At 34.8% G+C, this 23,757-nt stretch overlaps 1 protein-coding gene across 1 annotated transcript in view; it reads left to right on the top strand.

Moving 5' to 3' along the window:
- LOC125669058 (lethal(2) giant larvae protein homolog 1-like) overlaps positions 1-23,090 on the top strand; it is a 62,194-nt gene extending 39,104 nt beyond the window's left edge. The window contains exons 16-40 of the mRNA XM_056161399.1: positions 2,014-2,127; positions 4,579-4,676; positions 6,408-6,489; positions 6,775-6,890; positions 9,674-9,820; positions 9,956-10,028; positions 10,187-10,270; positions 10,457-10,583; positions 11,623-11,674; positions 14,893-15,062; positions 15,445-15,662; positions 15,795-15,862; positions 16,004-16,154; positions 16,479-16,807; positions 16,915-17,003; positions 17,760-17,901; positions 18,014-18,183; positions 18,366-18,643; positions 18,763-18,868; positions 19,108-19,228; positions 19,396-19,596; positions 19,890-20,009; positions 20,178-20,347; positions 21,310-21,353; positions 21,944-23,090. Coding sequence (XP_056017374.1) covers positions 2,014-2,127; positions 4,579-4,676; positions 6,408-6,489; positions 6,775-6,890; positions 9,674-9,820; positions 9,956-10,028; positions 10,187-10,270; positions 10,457-10,583; positions 11,623-11,674; positions 14,893-15,062; positions 15,445-15,662; positions 15,795-15,862; positions 16,004-16,154; positions 16,479-16,807; positions 16,915-17,003; positions 17,760-17,901; positions 18,014-18,183; positions 18,366-18,643; positions 18,763-18,868; positions 19,108-19,228; positions 19,396-19,596; positions 19,890-20,009; positions 20,178-20,347; positions 21,310-21,353; positions 21,944-22,066 — 3,393 coding nt within the window. The 3' untranslated portion in view covers positions 22,067-23,090. The remainder of the gene's footprint in view (positions 1-2,013; positions 2,128-4,578; positions 4,677-6,407; positions 6,490-6,774; positions 6,891-9,673; positions 9,821-9,955; positions 10,029-10,186; positions 10,271-10,456; positions 10,584-11,622; positions 11,675-14,892; positions 15,063-15,444; positions 15,663-15,794; positions 15,863-16,003; positions 16,155-16,478; positions 16,808-16,914; positions 17,004-17,759; positions 17,902-18,013; positions 18,184-18,365; positions 18,644-18,762; positions 18,869-19,107; positions 19,229-19,395; positions 19,597-19,889; positions 20,010-20,177; positions 20,348-21,309; positions 21,354-21,943) is intronic.
- Positions 23,091-23,757: the final 667 nt, after the last annotated feature.

The following is a 23,757-nucleotide window of genomic DNA, read 5'->3' as shown; positions in this document are numbered from 1 at the left end:
AATATATATATGCACATACTATATATTTACATTAACTTCCAGTGCCCGTGCATGTATATAGTAATGATCATCTTCGAGGTAACGAATCAATAACTCTTGACTTGTGAAGATTAGTAATGATGAGCAAGGAAGCTTCTACCAAAATTGTAAATTTCATGATCCCTGGGGTAGGGGTTCTGACCCCAGGGCGGGGACAAACTATCTATATAGTGTTTATGTATAAAACACTTTAAAAATAACATCTTCTTCAGTGCTATTGATACTAAATTGAAACTAAATGGATATTTAGAAAGAGCAGGTATTCCCTTACTAAAATTGTAAATTTGATGATCCCAGGGGTGTGTGGGTGGGGGTGGTATCAGGGTGGGGCCAAAATGGTCAGTTATTAAATCGATCTAATTAAAATTAGATTCTCCATCCGCTCCCCAGTTTTCGATACGTCGCGTGGAAGCGACGCATCGAAAACTGGGAAGAGGATGCAAGATCTAATTTTAATTAGATTGTTATTAAATGTGTGAAGAATAGAAAATTTTAACTTCTTGATAACGATCATTCCAATTCTTTTCAAATTTGGTATGAAGCATCTTTGGGTGAAGGGTGGGGTGGGGGGCATAAATTGTAAATTTCAGCCGGATTCCTGCACCCCTGGGGCCTTAGGAGCGGGTAAAAAAAAACTGCCCAAAATTGACCAATTTTCAAAAATCTTCTTCTCTACAACCGCACATAAGTAAGAAAAACTAAATGCTTAGTGATGTAGAGCAGGAAGGCCTCTACCAAAATTGTAAATTTCATGATCCCCGGGGTATAGGGGTTTTGACCCCAGGGCGGGGCCAAACTTACTGTATAGTGTTTATGTGTAAAACACTTAAATAACATCTTCTTTAAAAGTGCTATTGATACTAAATTGAAACTAAATGGATATTTAGAGAGAGCAGGTAGTCCTTTACCAAAAATGTAAATTTGATGATCCTCGGGGTAGGGGTTCTGACCCCCAGGGTGGAACCAAACTTAGTATATAGTATTTATGTGTGAGTTTGCTGATACTGTATAAAATCTAAATGCATACCTAGGTATATAGCAGAAAAGGATGTAGGCCTACAACAAATGGTGAATTTCACAATCCAGGGTTTTGACTCTAGGACGGATGTAGTCATACCTTTTAATGTTCTAATGTTAGTTTTATATATATCAACCGGTTACAAAATGTACGTGTGTAATTTTACAAAGTGTACATTCTATAGCCTGACCACCCAAGAAATAGTACATTTACCTATATATCAAAAACTAGTCTACATTTTTGTTGGGGGGTTGGGTTGTATTTTTGATATAGTAAAAATCTGTAACTTGCAGAAACATTTTAGTCTGCAAATAATATTAAGACAAATTTATATCATATAATTAATCCTATCATTTATCATGGAGAAAAAATACCCAGCCCAACTTGAGTTGCCTTCCCCTTTTAATATTGCGCATATTTTTCCTTTTGACACCTCCACATGTGGTTTGGCACGCTGAGAACGTTTACGTAATCGTCACAGACGCGTCAGACCTTTTCACTTCATGTTTATATCTTACGCAAGGAAATAGAGTGCACTAAATTGAGGAAAAGCATACTTTTTCTTCAAAGTTATATCTATGTGTTGAATAAAAACAAACAACAATAAATTGAATTATGTGTTTTAAAAAAGAGCTTTCAAATCAATTAGCTGACGACAACATTTGAATGTAAGATAGATGAGACGCGGAAGGATTTATTTAAACGAGGTCACGGGGGGCAGGGTGTTTAAAGTTGATCAAAAACAAGCGCGGGATCTGGTCGCTTTGAACGGGTAGCTTAGTGTAACTGGAATACTTATAGCATATCGTAGATCGAAATTTACATCAAGGTAAAATTTATTAAAACTACAAGTCTTGATTATAAATTTTGAAGTTATAATTCTTAACATATTTTGCGGCATTCGTGGATCGATTTTTGGACCTTTGTGTGGCATTATCGGCGTTGTTTCATTTTAGGCGAGGAAGTTGAATATCAAGAAGACGGCAATGTTTAAATTTCTGAGGAAGCATCCTCCGAAAGATAGCGAGGAGAGGGGTCAACTGAAGAAAGAACTGTTCGGATACCGCCGGGTGAGTGCATTTACTGCTGTAGGCAGCCATGTTGCACATATTGAATGGCTGAGGGATGAGTCATGCTCACTCGACCGTAAATAAATATTGTGCAGCATCAGTTATACTTTGTTATAATCACCTTTTATTATAAAATAATTTGAGCATACATAATGTTTTATTTTTTGTATGTATGTGTGTGTATGTTATTACGTTGCTTGTGAACCTTGACACCTTTCTGACACCTGCTGTGATAAATGTAGTAGGCCAAGCTAAGATATCTACTGAAGGGGGGGGGGGGGGATAAGAAACTGAAAGTACATATTAACTTAAAACTGATACATTCGAAGTCAAGATAATGCATACATTGTATCATGGATGTAGTATTTTAAGCATTGTATCCTATCCTTTGAATTCCTTTGAACAGTCATGGAATTTTGTGTAGGAATGTATTTAAATCTATCTTGAGTAATTTTATTTAGATTATACATCAGAGGAGATATTTATTTCTTAAGAAGTATCCACCTGTTTGTCACCTTCAGCTCCCTTATATAAGCTAACATATGTCATCAAACTTGTTTAAAATTCCTACATAGAAAGGAGTGACATATGTTCTCTTTGACATCATTAATAATTCATCCATGTCAAAGAAAAAGGTGTTAAAGGACACTTACTACCCGTGTGTTAGTTTGACAGTTTTCTTTATACAAGTATATGCAGGTACTGTCACATGATACAGTCATAAAATTATATTTTATGATATTTTGAAATGCATATTGTTATATAAACTTAAAAGTTTCACTGAGAAGGAGGTCATGGTAAAATCATGTTAAGTATGAAAGTCATACATACTGGTATGTAGGTGTCAAGTAATTACTAACTTGATGTTCCACTGAAGTTCCAGAATTTTCACGACCAAGAACCATATATTTTTATAAACAGTCTTTAAATATGTGCATATATGCAACATTTTGTAGTTTATCAAATTTCGGATTTTAAGTTAAACTATATTCCTGTCTTTCAGCAATGTTGAGTTCCACTCATAATTAGAACTTGAAGATACAATATTTGGCAAAATAATTCAAGACTGTTAACAGGGCTCAAAATTAACATATGCCCGTCAGTCTGTGACTGGTTAAAAGTCCGGCGGACTGACTGACATTTGTTTTAATCAGTCCGATGGGACTGGTTAATTTTCTAAAGCATATACTTATGAAATTTTATACACGATGCTCTAACCACTCAGCCACGGAGGCCCCTCGTTTAAGTGTGACAATATTGTCTGAGACATATCGAGTTAAATTTCATTTTAATAACATTAACGAAATTAAATATGTTTAATTATTTCTGGAAAACTGTTGGACTGGTAAAAAAAATTGCGGACTGGTTGAAATTATACCCCATCTGTCCGGCTGGACTGGTGACATAAAAAGTTAGCTTCAAGCCCTGGTTAATGGTCTTTGGGTCTTGAGTTTGCTGTTAGCCAGCACTTGAGACTAAAAACCCTTCACTGATCATATGTAATGTGTTTGATTTTTTTATGATTTCAGAGCATATATAAATGTCAATAATGAATCAAATGTCACACAAAGTCTAATCACAGAAACAAGCAACAGGTGTTAGATTTTGGATACATGTGTAATATTGTTCACCATACAATAACATTGATTTTAGAAATGCTACTGATTGATTTTCTACACTATTGTACAACATATTGTAGCAAAGATGAAAGTGCAGAACTTGTTGTGCTTACTAAAGTTGTAGAGCATCTATGATGAAATTTTCACACAAAAATTTTTTTAAATTGTTTGGACAAAGTTCTTGAAAATCATCAGTCCTCCGATCATAGCAGAGATTTTTTTCATAGGGACCACTAAAAATCGTATCAGTCCTAGACTCAGCCAAAATTTATTGTTCTTTGATTTATCCTGAGAATTCTCATTTCATCAATTTAGATTATGTTTTAGTTTATCACGGAGTACCTCAGATTTGTAGTATACATTGTTAGTTTTCAAGTGTGATGTGTATTAACTGGTTGATCGATTAAGTGGTTCACTAAGCTGTAAAAGGAGGTGTGGAAGGAGTGAGAGAGCCCTGATGATGGAAATAACAAACTGGAAAGGGACAGGCATATGATATTAAGAAAAAATTGGTCTGAGTATACTTTTCAGCAGTAGTGGAGAAAGGTTGGTTGTTGATAGAGAATATGTAAAATAGCACTACAGATATTATCATATGTAATTCAGCAATATATTTAATTCATAAATTGTGTTGCTTTTTGTGGGTCCTGCACTCATGCAAGAAAGGTATAGGTCCTGCAACACTTCTCTTCTAGCAGGACCTATTGTCTGGCTTGTTAGTAAAAGTTCTCAAGAACTCTTCAATTTAGGAACATGTGAGTTTGACGTAGGAAATGAGATGGTTATAGAGTTGGAATTAAATTTAAATATGTTGTCTCTTTCATTTTAATAGTGTCTAGATCATGGATTTCCAAGTAAACCATCTTGTATGGCGTATGATGCAAAGCTAAAACTGCTGGCCATTGGAACAAAGACAGGAAGAATCAAAATGTATCCTTCCTTAAATTGTAAACTGCACATGAATCATTGATAACATGTCTGTTTTTTATTTGCATATATATATATATGGTTAAGATTTACCATTAATGGGTGTGTATTTTGAAATTCATTGCATGGATCTGATGGAAACAAGGGAGCCTAATAAGGGTTCATGTGGAAGTTGGGATGTTAGTGACTGCTATTATGTTACACTGTAAGCTCTTGTGTATACATAGTAATTTATGTTTCCTTGAGCTACATTTCTGGTCCCACCAGATGTTGTTCCAAGTAATTAGACTAGTGTGTGTATTTGTGCAGAAAGGTGAGATAATCTTTGTTTTGTGCAAGGGAGCTTACCCTTTCAATCACACCTTGAATCAAGTTTATCTTCCCTTGTGGTAGTACCCACACAGACCTGTTGCATGAGTGTAATCCTCTTCATTACAGAACATTATTGAATATTGGATCTAATCACAGGCAGACAAGATTTAAATCGCCTAACCCAGTTGTAACTTCTCCTAACTTATTGATTGCAATCTTTTGTGTTCTCTTTATCCACAGATTTCGGTCTGTTTGTAAAAAATAAATGTTGTGTTTGTTTTCTTTTGACAGAGTTAAAATAATCGTAAAAATTCAGACCCAAAATAGGTCATGCAAAATAGGTAACAACAAGTATCACTAAGAATGTATATCAAGTTTTTTAAGATGCAACAGGTTTCAACAATATTTAACATATAAAGTATTTGCACAATTCTAACATGCTGTATTAAGATACAGTGTGGTGGTTCAAGGCATTGTCTTAGAAACATAGATGTTTTGTTAAAACGTGTCAATAGATTTAATGCTAAAATGTGTCATTAGTTTCAATGATTCATTACTTAAAGTGATATAAAGGGGTATTTTATTTGAATTTTTTTGAAACATATGATGACAAAATATGCTAATAATTCTTTTGAACTTTTTTGTGTTTGAATACTGTAAATAAATGATTTTACACATGGTACTTATTTCTGCTAGGTCTACTGTCAAATAAACTCTGCAAAAGGATCCAATTTCATGTAAGCCACATGCAACTCGGCGGAGTTTCATATTTAGGATCAAACCAAAAATGATTATCCTTGAAATTATGACTCCATGAAATTAAAGTCTGTCTACAGTAGAACTTTTAATTGGATTGTTCACATGCAATTGCATGAATGCTGAATATTTCCCATGTAATTTTGAGATGTTGATTTTTACTACTTTTTTTTTAAATTCTGGAAGTGGATGAACTGGTAATACAAGTCAACTTGTGTGTTAAGATGAATGGGAAATTGTAAAGAGAGAAGGAATGATGACATTGACATAAACTTGACTCATCCTGATGCTTGTGTGGGCAGTAGAATTTAGTCATAGGTAGATTAAGACACAGGAAAGTTCAGGTGAATCAGAAATCAATTCTTCACGTCCAGTACAATCATACATATAAACCAGTTCTGTATTGATTTCGAGTTTTGACAAATGGTCAATACAGACTCTGACCAGGCTAGGCTAATTACTATTTAATTGAAATAATTTTCACAAAGTCTGATTTATTATTCACAGTACAAGTTTTTCAGATGAAATTAAACACAAAAGATGTGTATGAAAAGGTTGTATTTGTGTGTGTCGCAGCTCTGTAAATATTGAAGACCTCATAGGCTTTGTGTATTCAGTGCAGTAACAATTTTGACCATTGAGACATGTTCCTTGACCCAGCCCAAGACTTGGAGCCCCAGGTGTGGAGTGGTCAGTAGAGCTGAGATCTGATGTGTCTGTCAATCAGCTGTTTTTCTTACCTGAGCAGGTGATACTTAATTTCATAAAGTTCCCTGAGGAAATTCTGTTTCCACTTCAACAGACTTATAAAGACAAACTGTATTTGATTTCAGAAATAATATTGATCACATATATATGTAAAATTCTCATGCTTAAGTGCAATGCATGTTTTGTTTTATATCCATAATCTAATTTTCCTCTTGTTCAGTGTATACATACTGTTGATCATCACTTAATGAATTTACCCTCTGAAATCTACAGAATACCAGAGTATTTGTACATGTATTATATATTTATTTTCAATGCATTTCAGGGCCGCCTATTGTCACTGTGCAGTGACAACACCGTGTACCTTTGGGAAATTAATGAAAAGAGCGATAAATCAGTGTTGGAACAGAAGAAAGAATACACCTTCAGTGTGGAAGAAAGGTAACTATCCACGGTTTATCCACATTTGTAAGATTGTAAACCTGGTTTACCTAAACCATTTGAACAAAGCTATTTTATTCTCATTACTGGGAATTCCTTGATATTACAATTCAAAGTAAAGCCATGAAGTGAAATGAGAATTGTGTCTAAATATTGCAGCTGCAGTTCTAAATTGTGCAGGAGAAATTGAGAGTGATTTCAGAATAATCAGCTTCATAATCTTTGAACATACCATAAAATCTTCCACAACATGTCAAGATACTCTACATCAAATACACAAGAGATAAACAGTAATAAAGAATAGATCCTTTCAAATTCTTGCAAACCACAGCAGTTTTGTTGCTCATGATGATAAATGAAGTAAAAATTTGAAAGAAATGCAGCAAAAAAAAATTTGTACAGTTTTGGAAAAATAATTCAGTTGATTAAAGTAAATGCGCTATATGTAAAGCCTACTGAAATGAGAAAATCAACATTTGGTCATCAAATTTCAACAAATACCTGATATATTTTTGAAAGCGATCAGTTTGGGAATTCTGTTCAATTCACTATTGTTGTAAAAGTAACAAGAACTCTGTCAATCTCTCATGCTTTAAAATCTTCCATTAAGACATTTCTTTAATATTTCTGACAAATGGGGTTAAATTTTATAAACAGATGTTTAGTGAAAGAAATGATTAGAAATGTTTAATACTGATACAACATGGGTATCAATTGATACAGGAACAGTTATTACATATTTAGAATGGACAGATTGATGTCACACGTGATAGTAAGTGCACAATACTCTCCAATTATAAGTAATTAAATGAGGCAAGTTAGCTCACACATTCATGGGATCAGGTGTTTACCATTTTGTGCAGTGTGTAATCTTGTGGAATGTAGAATAGCTGACCCAGTTTAACCCACACCCATTTTTAATTTTAGCTAACTCGACTGACATTGATGTGCAGCCAGCCATAATGATTGTAAAATTCTATCACAGAGTCTGATAAGCTCTTTTGTATATGTTTATAATAGGTATTTATATATCTAGCATTGTTATTTAGGATTCAAATATATGCATACTCAACAAGTCATTCATTTTTTTCCCCCAAAGCTTTCACTGACATAAGTGGAATTTTTTAGGTTGGAATGTAAGTGATGGTGATAATATTACAATCTGCATCTAAATTTTAATGGCCTGGTCTTAAAGCACTGCTTAGTTTTGATAGGGTGTGATGATCATGTCATTGTCAATAAACAATCCCGAGAAGGAATTTGGGTAAAGCACTAGTAGTTGTGAATTTATTCATACATCTGTCTGCTTTTCTCTCAATATGTTGACAAACTTGGGTAGCTGGGAAACACGTCTGCATAAATTTATTTACAATGCACCTGTATGGCCAAAAAAGTGTTCTTTATAATTTTCTGCTTATCTTAGTCATGAAATAAATTCTATGACTGGTGCTGTGTGAGGTAAGAGTTATAAAATTAGATATTGATTATTGACAGTGAAGGCCTCGGATGACTTGGCTCTGACCTGATAAATGCTATTGATTTGTCTAGACAGTACTAGAAAATCCCCTGATCTGTTTGCTGTGCATGCTCAGCAGTAGCAGATTTTATGCCAAGTCATTAGGTATTTAATGCACAGTCTTGTATGAGTTTCCCCATTAAAACTGTCTATAAAAATCTAAACCCCCAATAGTAAAGGTCTTGTAGTGACTGACCATAAAGATAAAATCTAGCCATTTAGAGAGAGGGGGAAATCACATTGGATTGGTGTAGGTTTCCATGGTTTGAAGGTCACACTTCCTGTTTGTAATTACACACCCTATTGTTCACTCAATAACAGATTATATTGCCCTAATTAAGTGTTATTCTTCAAGGTAATTATTTACAATCATTTATGGTAATCAGGCAGTTTAGTTCTTTAAAAGGTGTTTTACCATCTGTCAGATAATAATCATTCATAATAATGGTTGATATTTGTTTTCCTTCATGGTTTTGTGACATATGGAATGAAAGTAAATATAGTTTATTTGTACCACTTAAAACTGTTCAAGTTGAATAATATGCAGATTCTTAGTAGACATTTAAAATCTTTTTAGAGAATCCTTTAAAACTGGTACCATCTTTTCTGCAATGTTTTGAAGGAAGATAAAAACTTTGATTGCCAATTTTTGCCACAATAAACATTTTTCTTTGTTAAATTTGAGATCTATAGAATAATTGAAACAACACCAGTCAGGTTCATGTATTTTATCACTATTATGTGTGGCATTTCAGTTGGGAGTTATTGACATTAGAATACTTGAATAAATATTTATGATAGGCAAGTGAATGGACAGATATTCAAAGAGATAATGTTTGAAATTGCTGTAGTAGACACAAGAATTGCATTTATGTAAGAGAAAATTGTTAACAGACTCTAGGAAAAAATTATTTTCAGTGTAAATTCATTTTTTAATGTTGCCTTTGTTTGGATTTTGAATTTTGTTATTGATATAAATGCCATTAAGTGTGTCAGGTGTATTAGAAATGCATGTTTTATTGAATAAAAAAGATTGATAAAGTAATTTTTTATAGAATAAAAAAAGATAGACATGAAAAATTGTTTCATGGTCACTATTAATTACTCATGTATGCATGGGAGAAATTTTTTTACTGAAAATTTCAGTCTCACAGTTACAGTGAAAATTATATGCTGAAACTGAATCAAACATAACCAGTCTTACATTTAGATTTATACGTCTTTTCCTGAGATAAGAATTGTTTATATGATTATATCTTGATTGCAGTCGTATGAAGGGAATCTCGGTCTGCTGCTTGACCAACAACTGTGAGCAGCTACTGATTGGAACAGAGATAGGGAACATCTACATCCTAGATCTCAACACCTTCAAACTCCTCGATCAGATCATCTATCAGGATGTTGTCATGCAAAAGTAAGATACACTGCCCCTAAAAGCTGCCTTCCTGTCTGTCTGTGCTTTGTCATCAGGTATTGCAACTTGTATTGCAGGCATCTGATCTGAAATTTGCTTTCTTTTCCATAGTGACTTTTGTTTTGTGACTTTCAGTGTTCCTGATGACTTCAAAGTCAACCCAGGTGCAGTGGAGGCTCTGGCTGTTCACCCAACAGACTCTAACAAGGTAATGCACATGATTTTGTAACTTTAAGACTAAACTTTTATTCTTTGGCTCAGAAATGATAAAGGAATGAAGAAATGGATTGTATATGATTTAAGGGATTTCTACAGCATAAAGTATTGAGAAGTTGTTACTATAAGTAAAAAATTTTCTTGGTTTAGTTTTTGATTGGTTACAACAGAGGGCTGATTGTGTTATGGGACAATGAGGCAAGCAATGCTGATCAGACATACAATTCCACTCAGGTACGTATTACACAGCTGTAGTTGTCACATGAAACTGTTCATTAGAAAATAAGAGTACAAACCTATATATTACAGTTAATTACGAACCTTTGCCTAAAGGATTTGGGGAATGATTAACCACATCACAAAACTTGCAAGAAAATAAAGGTTTAAGTGTTGAGTTAAGGATGCTTGTAATTTTTGCAGCAATTGGAGTCATTGTCTTGGCACAGAAATGGGAAGGAGTTTATGAGTGCCCACATCGATGGCAGTTATACTGTGTGGAGCTCCTCTGATTCAACCAATCCTAAAGAGGCTGCACTGACACCATATGGTAATACAAATAAAGAAAAAAAATGGTGAAACATAAACACACACACACAAGAACAAATTAGGTCTGAAACAATTCAGCAAGATATTGTTACTGTTTGACATAAACACTCAATTCTTTATTCAATTTATTAAATCTATCTTTAGTTTGATGCATTTGTATGCCCCCGAGATCGAAGATTGGGGGCATATTGTTTTTGTCCTGTCTGTCATTCTGTCTGAAACTTTAACCTTGCTAATAACTTTTGAACAGTAAGTGATAGAGCTTTGATATTTCACATGAGTATTCCTTGTGACAAGACCTTTCCGTGGGTACCAACATTTTTTACCCTTGACCTTGGAATTTGACCTACTTTTTGAAAACTTTAACCTTGCTAATAACTTTTGAACAGTAAGAGATAGAGCTTTGATATTTCACATGAGTATTCCTTGTTACAAGATCTTTCCGTTGGTATTGAACCTTTTGACCTTGACATTTGACCTACTTTAATTTTTTTTTTACATTGGTCATAACTTCTAAATGGTAAATATTAGAACTTTCATAGTGTACATGAGCATTTCTTTTGACAAGATCTTTCTACTGGTACCAAGGTATTTGCCCTTGTGACCTTGGCCATCTTCGGAATTGGCCATTATCGGGGGCATTTGTGTTTCACAAACACATCTTGTTTAAAATCGGGTTTGGTTAATTACATTGGACTCCTCCAGTTCAATTGAAAATGTTCAGATTGTCTGACACAAGGTATAATGAACTTAAATTAAAACAGTTTAAAATACAGAGGCCAACTGGCATCTTGCCGTTCAGTGCTTTTGAAACATTTTTGCTTTTAAATTTGGGGCTGTGAATCTTCTGAATTAAATCTTTTCTTCAATGTTATTACTTGTTTTTTTTCTATAAAATGTATCATATCGAAAATATTGAATTATGGCTCCAGTACTGCAAAACATATTGTATCATGAAGGGGGCTGTATTGTTTCAGCCCTACAGCAAATGGAAAAAATCCACATTTATTAGTTGATTACTAGCATTCTCTATTCTTTAGGTCCTTTCCCATGCAAGGCTATCAGCAAAATAGACTGGAAAACAGCAAAGTTGTAAGTTTACCAGATTTTTCCAACATTAGATTGATATAAATATTGTTAACTTACTTGAACTAAAAGCTCAAGTAAGCTTTTCTGATCACCTGTTGTTCAGTGTCTGTTTGTAAACACTACACATTTTTGGCTTCTTCTCCATAACCACAGGGGTAATTCAACCAGTCTTGCCATAAAGCATTCTTGGTTAAAGGGAATTCAAAATAGTTCAAATGAAGTAGTGCTATGATTTAGCATCCTCAGCTACTGCAGATTCATGAGCTTTTCTGATCGCCTGTTGTCCATCGTCTGTCTGTCCGTCTGCCTGTAAACTTTTTACATTTTCGACTTCTTCTCCAGAACCACTGGGCCAATTATAACCAAACTTGGCCAAAAGCATCCTTTGGTGAAGGGCTTTCAAGTTTGTTCAAATCAAAGGAGAGATAATCACAAAAATGCAAAAATAGGGTGGGGTCATTTAAAAACTTCTCTAGAACCACTGGGCCAGAAGAGCTGAAATTTACATGAAGGCTTCCTGACATAGTGTAGATTCAAGTTTGTTCAAAGCATGGCCCCAGGGGATAGGATGGGGCCACAATAGGGGATCAAAGTTTTACATACTAGTATATAGGAAAACTCTTCTCAAGAACCACTGAGCCAGAAAAGCTGATATTTACATGAAAGCTTCCTGACATAGTGCAGACTCAAATTTGTTAAAATGGTGGCCACTGGGGGTGAGATGGGGCCACAATAGGAGATCAAAGTTTTACATACAAATGTATAGGGAAAATCTTTAAAAATCTTCTCAAGAACCACTGAGCCAGAACTGCTGAGATTTACATGAAAGCTTCCTGACATAGTGCAGATTCAAGTTTGTTAAACTTGTGACCCCTGGGGCTAGGATGGTGCCACAATAGGGGATCAAAGTTTTACATATTGATAAATACATTAAAAAAAGTTATAAAAATCTTCTTAAGAACCATTGGGCCAAAGAAGTTTACATTTGCACGAAAGCTTCCTGACATAGTGCAGATTCATGTTTGTAAAAATTATGGTCCCCGGAGGTAAGATGGGGCCACGGTAGGGAATCAAAAGTTTTACATAAAAACATATAGGGAAATTCATTAAAAATCTTCATCTGAAGAATTGCTGGGCAATTTATAACCAAATTTGGCCAACAGTATACTTGGATGAAGGGCTTTCAAGTTTGTTCAAATGAAGGACCATGCCCCCTTCCAAGGGGAAATAATCACAAAAATTCAAAAATAGGTTGGGGTCATTTAAAATCTTCTCAAGAACCACTGGGCCAGAAGAGCTGAAATTTACATGAAAGCTTCCTGACATAGTGCAGATTCAAGTTTCTTAAAATAATGACCCATGGGGTAAGATTGGGCCACAATAGGGGATCAAAGTTTTACATACAAACATGTAGGGAAAATCTTTAAAAATCTTCTCGAGAACCACTGGGCTAAGAAAGTACAAATTTACATGAAAGCTTCCTGACATAGTGCAGATTGAAGTTTTATCAAATCATGATCATGGCCCCCGGGTGTAGGATGGGGCCACATTAGGGGATCAAAGTTTCAAAGTATATAGAGAAAATCTTCTCAAGAACCATTGGGCCATAGAAGTTTGTTTGCATGAAAGCTTCCTGACATAGTGCAGATTTAAGTTTGTAAAACTCATGGCCCCTGGGGGTAGGTTGGGGCCACAATAAGGATCAGTTTTACATGCGAAAATATAGGAAATAATCTTTAAATATGGGCCAAGGTGACTCAGGTGAGCGATGTGGCCCAATGGCCTCTTGTTCTTCAAATCATGGTGGAGGAGTTGGATAGAATCTAAATAGATGTATATAAATAATCTTTGGAAAAAAAATTATCAAGGACCACTGATAAGATATATTAATATGCAAGCATTCCAATGATTCATATTTGTAGGGTTGGCTTAAATAGGAATTTTGACATGAGGATTAGGAAATTTGAAAAGAAAAAAAAATTGTTTAGTAGCAGTACCACACTTAATCATTTCAATATGCAAATGTTCTGAATTCAGAGTTTTTAGGTCACCTGAGTCACTGAGGTGACCTTTTGCTATTGGTCTTGATAACTACCCTTTCATTTCTTTTCAAATTTCGAATGAAGAATCTTTGGGACAAGGGGGCACAAATTGTAAATTTCAGAATTTTCTGGTGAAAATTGTGATAGATTGACAAATTTTAAAAATTATTTCTGTAAGGAAAACGAAGTGCATAGTCAATAGAGCAGGAAGGCTTCTACCAAAATTGTTAATTTCATGATTCCTAGGGTTAGATGTTCTGACTCCAGGGTAGGGACAGATTTGAAATGTAATGTTTGTTAAAAACTATAAAGCCATTGATGCCAAATTGAATCTAAATGTATTTAGAAGGAGCAGGTAGCCCTTTAACAAAATTGTGAATTTTATTATCGCAAGGGTTTTTGGTACCAGGGTAGGGCCAAAATGGTCATAGTAATTGGATGTCTTTATCATTTGAAAGACTTTCCCAGTGATATCGTGTGTATATTTTATGTATATATTTTATATTATATCATCTATTTTTCTATTCTCTCATTTATCTGTCTGTGAATATGTTTTATACAGGACCACAATGTAAACTAGTCATTTGTACTAATTGTGCTATCCTGTCTAAATAAAGAATTTATTATTATATATATTAGTATACTTCTTATTCAATTTTGCTGCTCCCATATAAAATTAAATTCATATTAAGGAAAAGCAGAAAGGGATGTACCATAATTGTGAACTTTGCAACCCCAGGGCTCTGATTGAGGGTGGTCATATATTGTTCAAGCATATATTATATTATGTAAAGTCAGAGTAGACACTTGGGGACATTTGTGTTTTAAGAACACATTTTGCTTCATACGGCTGCTGAATTCAGCGATCAAGTTTTACAAAATTAATATGAATAAAGGGGGCAGGGATCTTTTTAAATGATTTTCTCCAGAACAATAAAACCATGTAGGTCGTATTGATTTTGAGGCATCCCCAAGTGGTTTTGACTCAAGTTCAGTTAAGTCACAACCCCATGCAGCTGGGCTGGGGTCAAAATTTATTGTGGGATTAATAAGGGGAAAGATCTTTTTAAAATCTTCGTCTGGTGAGCGTTATGGCCCATGGGGCTCTCATTACAAAACTATCTGCATACATGTAAATGTGTCAGAAAATAAATACACACTGCACTGTTTTTTCTATAGAGACCCCTTCATTATATTTGCTGGTGGAATGCCAAGGGCTAGTTATGGAGACAGGCACACAGTCAGCGTTATGCAGGGCTCCAACAACATTCACACTGTTCTGGACTTCACTTCTAAAGTGGTAGATTTCATTACTATCTGCAGAGCAGATGAGGCAGAGGAATCTATGGGTAAGTGCAAAGGGCATCCTTTTGGAATAGTTGTTAGTAAATACATGTAAATGAATGCTTCAGAAATCAGTGTTTGACAAATTTATCAGTATTTAGATAGGTGTACAGAATTTGTTGCATATATCAATAATATGGATTTTTCACAATATTGATATACATATATATGCTTAGAAAGAAAGGATTAAAACAATATAGAATGTACATGTACATACACTGTGAAGGGTTTGGGGTTTTTTTTTGGTAGGGGGGGGGGGTGTCCCCACATCCATTCAGTGAAATTTCAAGGTTTTAAATTTTTCATGTTTTCAGCGGTGTAAATTTTATTTACAATGCATATTTTCACAGAACAGTAATTTTCTAATTTTGTCATATTTTTTGTTAGAGACAGATGAGCCGCACACCCTGGTGGTTCTGGCAGAGGAGGAGCTGGTCCTGATTGACCTGGAGACCCAGGGCTGGCCAACCTTCCCCCTCCCTTACTTTAATAGTCTGCACTGCTCCCCCATCACCTGCTCCCAGCATGTCAGCAACATTCCAGACAATCTATGGCAGAAAATCGCAGATGCAGGACAGGCACAAACCAAACACATGTCCACACGGGTATAGAAATTTCAGAGTATTTTAAAACATGAACATTTTTACATTACCATCAGATGATATTTATGAAATTTGTTTCCAGAATTCAAGTGTTTGTATTTTACAATGCATTTTTAAAAATATATTTCAAATCAGGAATGGCCTATTAATGGTGGGAAAGTTGCAGGAGCTGAATCTTTGACCAAGGACATTTTGCTCACTGGGTATATTTTTTAAATCCTGTTTGTCTGCACTTTCTTCATATACACTATACCTGTGTATTTTATCTTTCTACACAATCTCGTTGAACTTGAAGCTTCATGGCTGTGGGATTTGATATCCATCTGTTCATTCTTCTCTTCTAGGCATGAAGATGGCACGGTTCGCTTCTGGGATGCCTCCAGCACGTCTATGTCACTTCTGTATAAACTGTCCACTGCTAGTCTCTTTAATGTTGACATACACAGCGATCACAATAGTGGTGAAGTGGAGGAGGAGTGGCCGCCGTTCAGAAAGGTACACCGAGGAATGGTAATGTTGCCATGGAAATCAAACAACTGCACAGTGCATGGCACAGTACCATTATGTTTATTTTTAGTTTTATTAAGTCATAACAGTATTCATCTTTGTTGCAGAAATTTTAATGCACTTCATTCGTGAATGAGTTTATCTGCTTGTATTCTCTGCATGTACACTTTGTTGTTTATTATTTCTAGGAGAGTAGGAATTTCATAGTTGTTAACAGTTAACAACACAAATTAGCACATGTATTGAAATGCTTGCAATTTTCTCGAATCGCACATGTATTATGAAGTTAATATGAGACTGTTTTCTCTATAGGTGGGTAGCTATGACCCTTTCAGTGATGATCCCCGCTTGGGAATTCAGAAGATAGCGTTATGTCCCCTTAGTGAGACTTTAGTGGTAGCAGGTACTGCTGGTCAGGTGGTGGTGCTGCGAGCTGAGCGTGAGGAGAGGGAGCTGGAGGTCAACAGCACAACTGTCAATGTGGTTAGTGACCGTGATGGGTTTGTATGGAAAGGTCATGAAGCTCTTGGGAAAAAAGAGGGCGAAGTAACCTTCCCTGCAGGATTTCAGCCAGTAGCGGTGATACAGATCAGTCCCCCAGCAGCCTGCACAGCCTTAGCATTTCACTCAGAGTGGCAGCTGTAAGTTATTAGGATTGTTTTGCATTAATTCTTGATACTTGGCATTTGTGTCCTGTAAAGGGCAGAGAAATAATTGCACAATAGAAAACTGATGTGTTATTTAACAGTGTAGCAGCAGGAACTGCCCATGGATTTGGTCTGTTTGATTATGCTCAGAAGAAAGAGGTGACATCTAGATGTACTCTTAATCCAGAGGGTAAGTGAAGTTTATTTAAACATTTTGTATGTAATTTGAAAAAAAAATCTGATATAGTCAATCTGGGAATTTCAGTCACTTTTGGGTCTGTCACTCGATATTAACACTTTCCCTGCCTACAATACATACTCTGTTTATCGGTTACATCAAACATATGTGAAACCCTGAAAAATTTGGATCTGTAACATAACTTGACATAGCATGGTTATACATAAAAGACAGATATAATCAATAAATTGAAAAGGGGTAAATTTGGCATGCATGGAGTAAATTCAGCATGGTGGTTGGGGTAATTTTGGCATGTGTTGGACATCCGTTATTTTATATGCAAGTATATTACATATCCAGATTTCGCAGTGGTATACATACGCTTGATTTAAGTGATAAATGTAGTATGTATTGTAGGCAGGGATAATGTTAATATTGAATGATGAACCCAAAAGTGACCGAAGTTACCCAGATTGACTCTATTCAGTCTTACTGTATACATTCATGACATTTGTAAAAGACGTCCTCTTGCAAATTGTCATAGTAAATGGTAGTTAAGAAATAAAAACAAGCAATGTAGGATTTTTATATCATACATTATAACAAATGAATATGTATTTTAAAGGTAATCTTGTATGAAATAACCACAAAAAATGCAGTTTTTGTTTTTTCTTTATTTAAAATTCAAAGGTGTCACAATTACCCTACCAGCTGAAAGTACCCGGATTTACTCTACTATTAATATAAAATTTTGTATTTTTATAACAGACTTAACAGGAACATCAGACACCCCAATTTCAAGAAGGAAAAGTTTCAAGAAGTCCCTTAGGGAGTCTTTTAGACGTCTACGTAGGCGACGATCGGAAAGAAGAAAAGCAGCAGAAGAGAAAGCAAAAGAAGAAAAGAAAGAGTACAGTCTTTCTACCTATTTAGTGATCGGAAAGCGCAGTATAATCCAATCGAATAAGATTCAATTTTTAAGTGTTTTATTGGAATTTTATTAGACAGTCCTTTGTTTTCAGGGAAGAGAAAACGGAAGGTATAGAGGTGAAATCTTCCCCTGTAAAAACCTCTCCTCCTGCCTCTCCAGAGGCTCGGCCTGTAGAACGCCAGGTGGAGGCTCGCAATCCTGAGGATTCCATTAGTTCAATGGTTAGATGCCTATACTTTGCTAGTACCTACATCTCAGATGGTAAGTCATTAGAATGCATGTTTTATCATTCTAATTCTTATCTGGTGATTTTGGTCAGTAACTTATCTGTTTTATATTTTAGATGACATTAGTAAATTGTGTGATATTGTATTTAAACATTTCATTTCTGTTGAATTTGCACTTGGTGGATAGTTTTCAAGGGGAAAAAATTCTGTTTGCAGTTTCAAATACGACCTCCTCCTTGTGGGTAGGAACAAACGGAGGCCATGTATATATTTACACAATTACTGTCCCCCAAGAAAAAAGGTCAGAAAATGAAGTAACAGCTGTCATAGCTAAGGAAATCAAGCTGCGACACAAAGCCCCAGTTATGTCCATTGCTGTGGTGGATGGCAGAACTAAAATTTTACCTGATCCATTAGAGATTCAACATGCTAGAGCTAAGGAGCCCCAGGGCAATAATCATTCTGTTGTCATTTGTTCGGAAGAGCAGCTCAAGGTAGGTAACTCTTCAGAAGAATGCTATACGAGGGCAGAAGAGTACTTTCCTATTTTGTTTGAAAGGAAACAAATGTGTTTTGTCACTGCATCAGTAAAAGGATATGCTTTTTCTCTCAGATCTTTACATTGCCACATCTTAAGGCCAAATGGAAATACAAGATAACAGCTGTCAATGGATCTAGAATTAGAAAAGTAGCCTTTGTCAATTTTAGGAGTAGAAGTGGTAAGTTACTAAGATATCAAGAAAAAAATGACATTTTTTGTCACACTGGTTTAATGAATTCTGTGAGACATAAATTTTGTGGATTATATAGTAAATCAACAACAAATATAAATTTTGTTATTTTATATTTCATAGATAACTAATACTTGATCATACATGTATTTTATGAGCAAATATTATCCTTTCCCTCTATCTATCTATCTATATCTATATATATATATATTGTGTGTGTTTTGCAGATGAAAATTACAGTGAATGTGATATAGCCTGTTTAAACAACCAGGGTGAACTTAGTGTCTATTCTGTGTCAACACTTCGACAACAATTAGAGGCTTCATGTTTAAAAAGAGAAGACATCAAGTGAGTTCAGTAATTTATAAATGCATACATCTGTACCCAGTAAACATCTTTCTTCCACTGCAGTGGTGAAAAGATTACACTCTCAAAATGTTTTCTGTCATTGAAATAACTGAGATTCTTTATTAAAGATCAATATATTTTATCAAAGTAAAACTTTTACGTTACAGTGGAATTTCATCATTCACATTTTCCAAAAATGGACAAGGATTTTACCTTCAATCAGCCTCTGAATATGCAAGAGTAACGCTGTCAGCTCGACACATCACTGAACCTGCATGTAGCTTGGAATTGAAAGATGGAATGCGCATACCAGAGCCAGAACCTGAACCCCCAGCTCAAGAACCGGCTCAACTAGAAGGCACAACTGGGTATGTTGATTTATAGCACACTGTATTCATCTAACTTCACTATTAATTTGTTCATTATAGCTAGATTTAATAACTGTTTCTAATCTGATATCCAAGCATTTAATTGACTAATACTTGTCAGTTGACAGGAATATTTATCAGATTTACTAAATTTTGAATATGGATTTCTTTCATGAAAAAGAAAAGTAAACGGAAAGGCAATTATAAATGGGGGTGGAAAATGTGAATAAGAGTTCAGTTAGCGAGTCCCAGAGTGTAATCGCTGTTGGCTTGACTTGTATTTATGCTTACAGAGAGGAGGCAATCCAATATGGCAGTGGAGATATCGCAGAGGGTCTGAACGACTCCACCCTTAATGACTCTCAAGCCAACACCACTGTGGAAGGGGAGATCACTCAAGATAGTGTTCAAATGTTAGTTTATTACTGCTGGCCATTGCCACTAATTATAAACTGCACAGAAAACATACATTGCATGCTCTGCACTTTTACTTATCGGAAATATTACAAAGGAATATGAACATTGAAAAAATCACAGGAAAAAAATGAAATAAAATTGAATGTTATTATTCTTGATTGTAGCATGCAGGTTACCGAGGAAGTTTCCTCATCCATGGAAGTTACCAGGACAACCACAGTCCAAGAGACGAGGACAATTGTGGAAGGCGATGGTACAGAAACTACAACAGTGACATCACACATCACCGAGTCCTCACAGCAAGTGAACTCTAGTGGTGATGCACCAGCTACAGGTGAGAAATAGTTCATGTAGAGTTTTGTGTCTGGTAAACATGCAATATTAAAAAATGAGGACAATCATTCAATAATTAAATGCAATTGTAGGTTTGTCATTTTCCCTGTTGAAGTTTATGCTTACAGCATGAAATGTCTAGAACATTTACTGTCACCCCTTTCTTTCCTTCCATCATAATTCAGGTTCCTCTCAAATCTTGGCTACAAATGCATACATTCAACTGAAATTTAGTATGTAGGTACATCACAAGAATATTCAGGTCAAGTTGAGTTGAACAATTTTTGACTGCGTTGTGCTCCTTAGACTTTGAAAATTTTAAACAATTTCTAGTTTCCACTTATTATCTTAGTTATTATCTTAGTTGCACATGGAGATATTCATTTGAAATTCAAGATATAGATTTGTCACAAGAATACACTGTCAGAGTTATGCCCCTTGGACTTAGAAAAATTTAAACAATTCAGTTTCTTCTCATTATCTCGGTCATACATTAATATTTTGAAGTGAAATTTAGGATATAGATATATGATGAGAATACACAGGTCAAATTATCTTATGATTCAAGTCACTGTCACCACCTGAAATTTCCTCATATGATAATCTTTAGGAAATATTTAAGGCTTATTAAAAATCTACCTTAAAATCATACTGAAGCAAATTATTAGATATGGTGGAAAGACCACGTACAGTTTAGGTACAGGAATTTGCGAATTGAGGAAATCTTAACCTAGAGTACTTCAACAATTTGAGTTGGGAATTGAAGCTGATCTGATGTACTTTGCAACAATAAGATTTATTCAAGCTAGTTTTGAATTTTTGAAGGGGTTTTGGGCTCAATTCAGATTGGTACGAGTTTGTACATGAAATCATTACAAATGGAATTTCTTACTGTAAGAAATGTTATCTGGTTGTATGCTCAATACACCAGAGTCTTAATAGTGTTTGATTTACCTTTTCTAGGAAATGTTGAGGAAGCCAAGACCCCACCCCCTGTTGTTACACAGGTGAGATTAAAGTGATTCTGAGCACTCTCTTATGACAACTCCATTACAAAAGGGTGTGGTATGTAAAATTAGATAGATGTGTGCCTCAGTCCACCTTCCCTATTAACATGGTGAAAGGCTAATCATTATCCCTCTCTGTAGATAAACATGTTTTCTTCCATTTTTGATGTTGCTAATTCATAGTGTGATCTGAAGAGCCTTTCTGCACAGGGAAAGGTGTCATAAGAGAGCTGACACAGACTCAGTTTTCTCTCACACTCTCTTTCACTGTGCATGCTACTGTATATATCTGTTGATTTTTTGCTACTAAATTTTGTTGTTATTGCTATTTTTATCTACAGCATATTTAGTAGAATGATAAATGACATGTAAATTTGATTATACAGTAATTTGTTACGTGCAGTGGAGAAATCACAGCTATTGGGTAAAGATGCTTATAACCCCCCAAAAAATGCAGAGAAAAACAGTAAAGCTCACCAGTCTAAACTAAATGGCAAAGTTACCTGATGTTGTAAATTGTTAGGTGGACAAATAGAAAGATTAGCTATTTTGTTAATTATAGTTTTTACCACAATGTATGTTGATTTTAGATAATTGAGAAGACTGAAGAGGAATTGACCAAATTGAAGATTTCCGATGAAGACGAGGCATTGAACAAGAAGCCAGTACTGGACACTACAACAGAAATCCAAGCAACAGTGACCGCCAGTTAGAACAGATGGGCTGGGTCAGTTTGGAGGGGAGGGACAAGGACCGAGTCCCTCCAATATCCCAGATCTGGTTCATGTCTTTAGTGTGTAGCCACTTTGTGTATTAGGGTTGTGCAATGCTGTTGGGCAATCAATGCATTTTTCGTTAAAGACAACTTGAGAATTATTAGAGGAGACTTTAAGTCTTGTAATTAGCATAATTATTGCCATATGTAGGCTGTGTTTCATTTGACTCAAGTGGTTCTACCTTGCAACACAACTTTTTTTACTGTAGTTATATTCCTTTAAATACAAGTGTTAACGAATTTAGAAATGTATTGAAATGATCCATAACAAACTGTAATCCAACGTAAGAAGTAATAAATATGTGTATTTGTAGCAGTGCAATTTTAATCAATTATGGTATGAACTAAACTAAATATAAATGATTTGGATGTTCCATCTTTATCAACTAATTTTTAATATAATTCTTATTATGATTGATTATATAATAACAAAAAGAATGTAGTGTAAGGCTTGTTGAATGAAATTTTTTTTTGGTAATGATGGTGAACCAGAAATGTAGAATTATTGCAAATGATTAGCATAAGAATTTGCAAGGCTTGCACAATTGGCAACTAGGAATTTTATGTTTTTGAGGACCAATAGCTTTAACTTTTAGGAAATATTTTTTAATTCCATTTTTATATATCTTTGGGTTGTGGAATAGGTGATGTGTGTTTGTGTGTTGGGATTTAGGTGGATAGAGATTACCTGTCCATGTCATCTGAATTTTCTGTCTTTGTATTCACTCTGGAGTCTGCTGTATATTAGCTTTGTAGTATGCAGTTATTGTTATTAAAACATCATCATATCATCTTTTGCAATACATGTCATTTTTATGGAATTCCTCTGACAGTTGAAAAGAACAGATATTTGCTTGAATTAGGTTGTGCAATTTCAGACATTATCATTATGTAGCTTCAGTGATATGGACTTGCCTTAATTTTTTCAATGTGCCTAAGTTGCAATAAATTCATGTCTGAAATATTTTGTTGGATATTCTTTTCTCATGACAATGAGGGCTTTATATACAAATATTAAATTACAGTACTACAAATCTAGTATCAAGATCAGTATGCTTTTGTATTTTCTGCCTAAAAGAAATATGTAAAATGTGTTATAAGGACACACACAATTTTTATCAATAATATATAATTGTTCTCGACATTTCAGGTACAATTCACTTGCATCCTACATGCATCTTGTTTCTATGAAAAATCTTGGGATATATTACCAGAGTAAACCTAATTTGATAATTCCTGGTTATGGAAAGTAAAAATGTAGTCAACTCTTATTTATTGCAGAAAGTTGTATGTATGATTATAATTATGGACATTACTACATTGTAAATTATTATAACAGAAGGAGAAAAACCATTAGATTAATCAGAAATCGAACCAGGACTGTTGCATTACTAGTAAGGTGATCTAACCAGGAAAATATGCAAAGTATAGAAATATTACTACAGTTTGAAACTAACTGTAGCAGGTCTGGCGTTCGTATAGTCTGTACTTCGCGTTGTGTTTGTTTTATTTTGATAGTGGCGACTTCAAAACGACCCAACTACACTGTGATTTTAAACTTGAAAATAAATTCAATAGAAATGAAAATAAGAGAAATAACACTTTACGAATTTATTACCAGTATGAATG

Source organism: Ostrea edulis, chromosome 4 (assembly GCF_947568905.1).
Source record: "Ostrea edulis chromosome 4, xbOstEdul1.1, whole genome shotgun sequence".
Lineage (NCBI taxonomy): Eukaryota > Metazoa > Mollusca > Bivalvia > Ostreida > Ostreidae > Ostrea > Ostrea edulis.
This window is presented reverse-complemented; position numbering and strand designations above follow the sequence as displayed.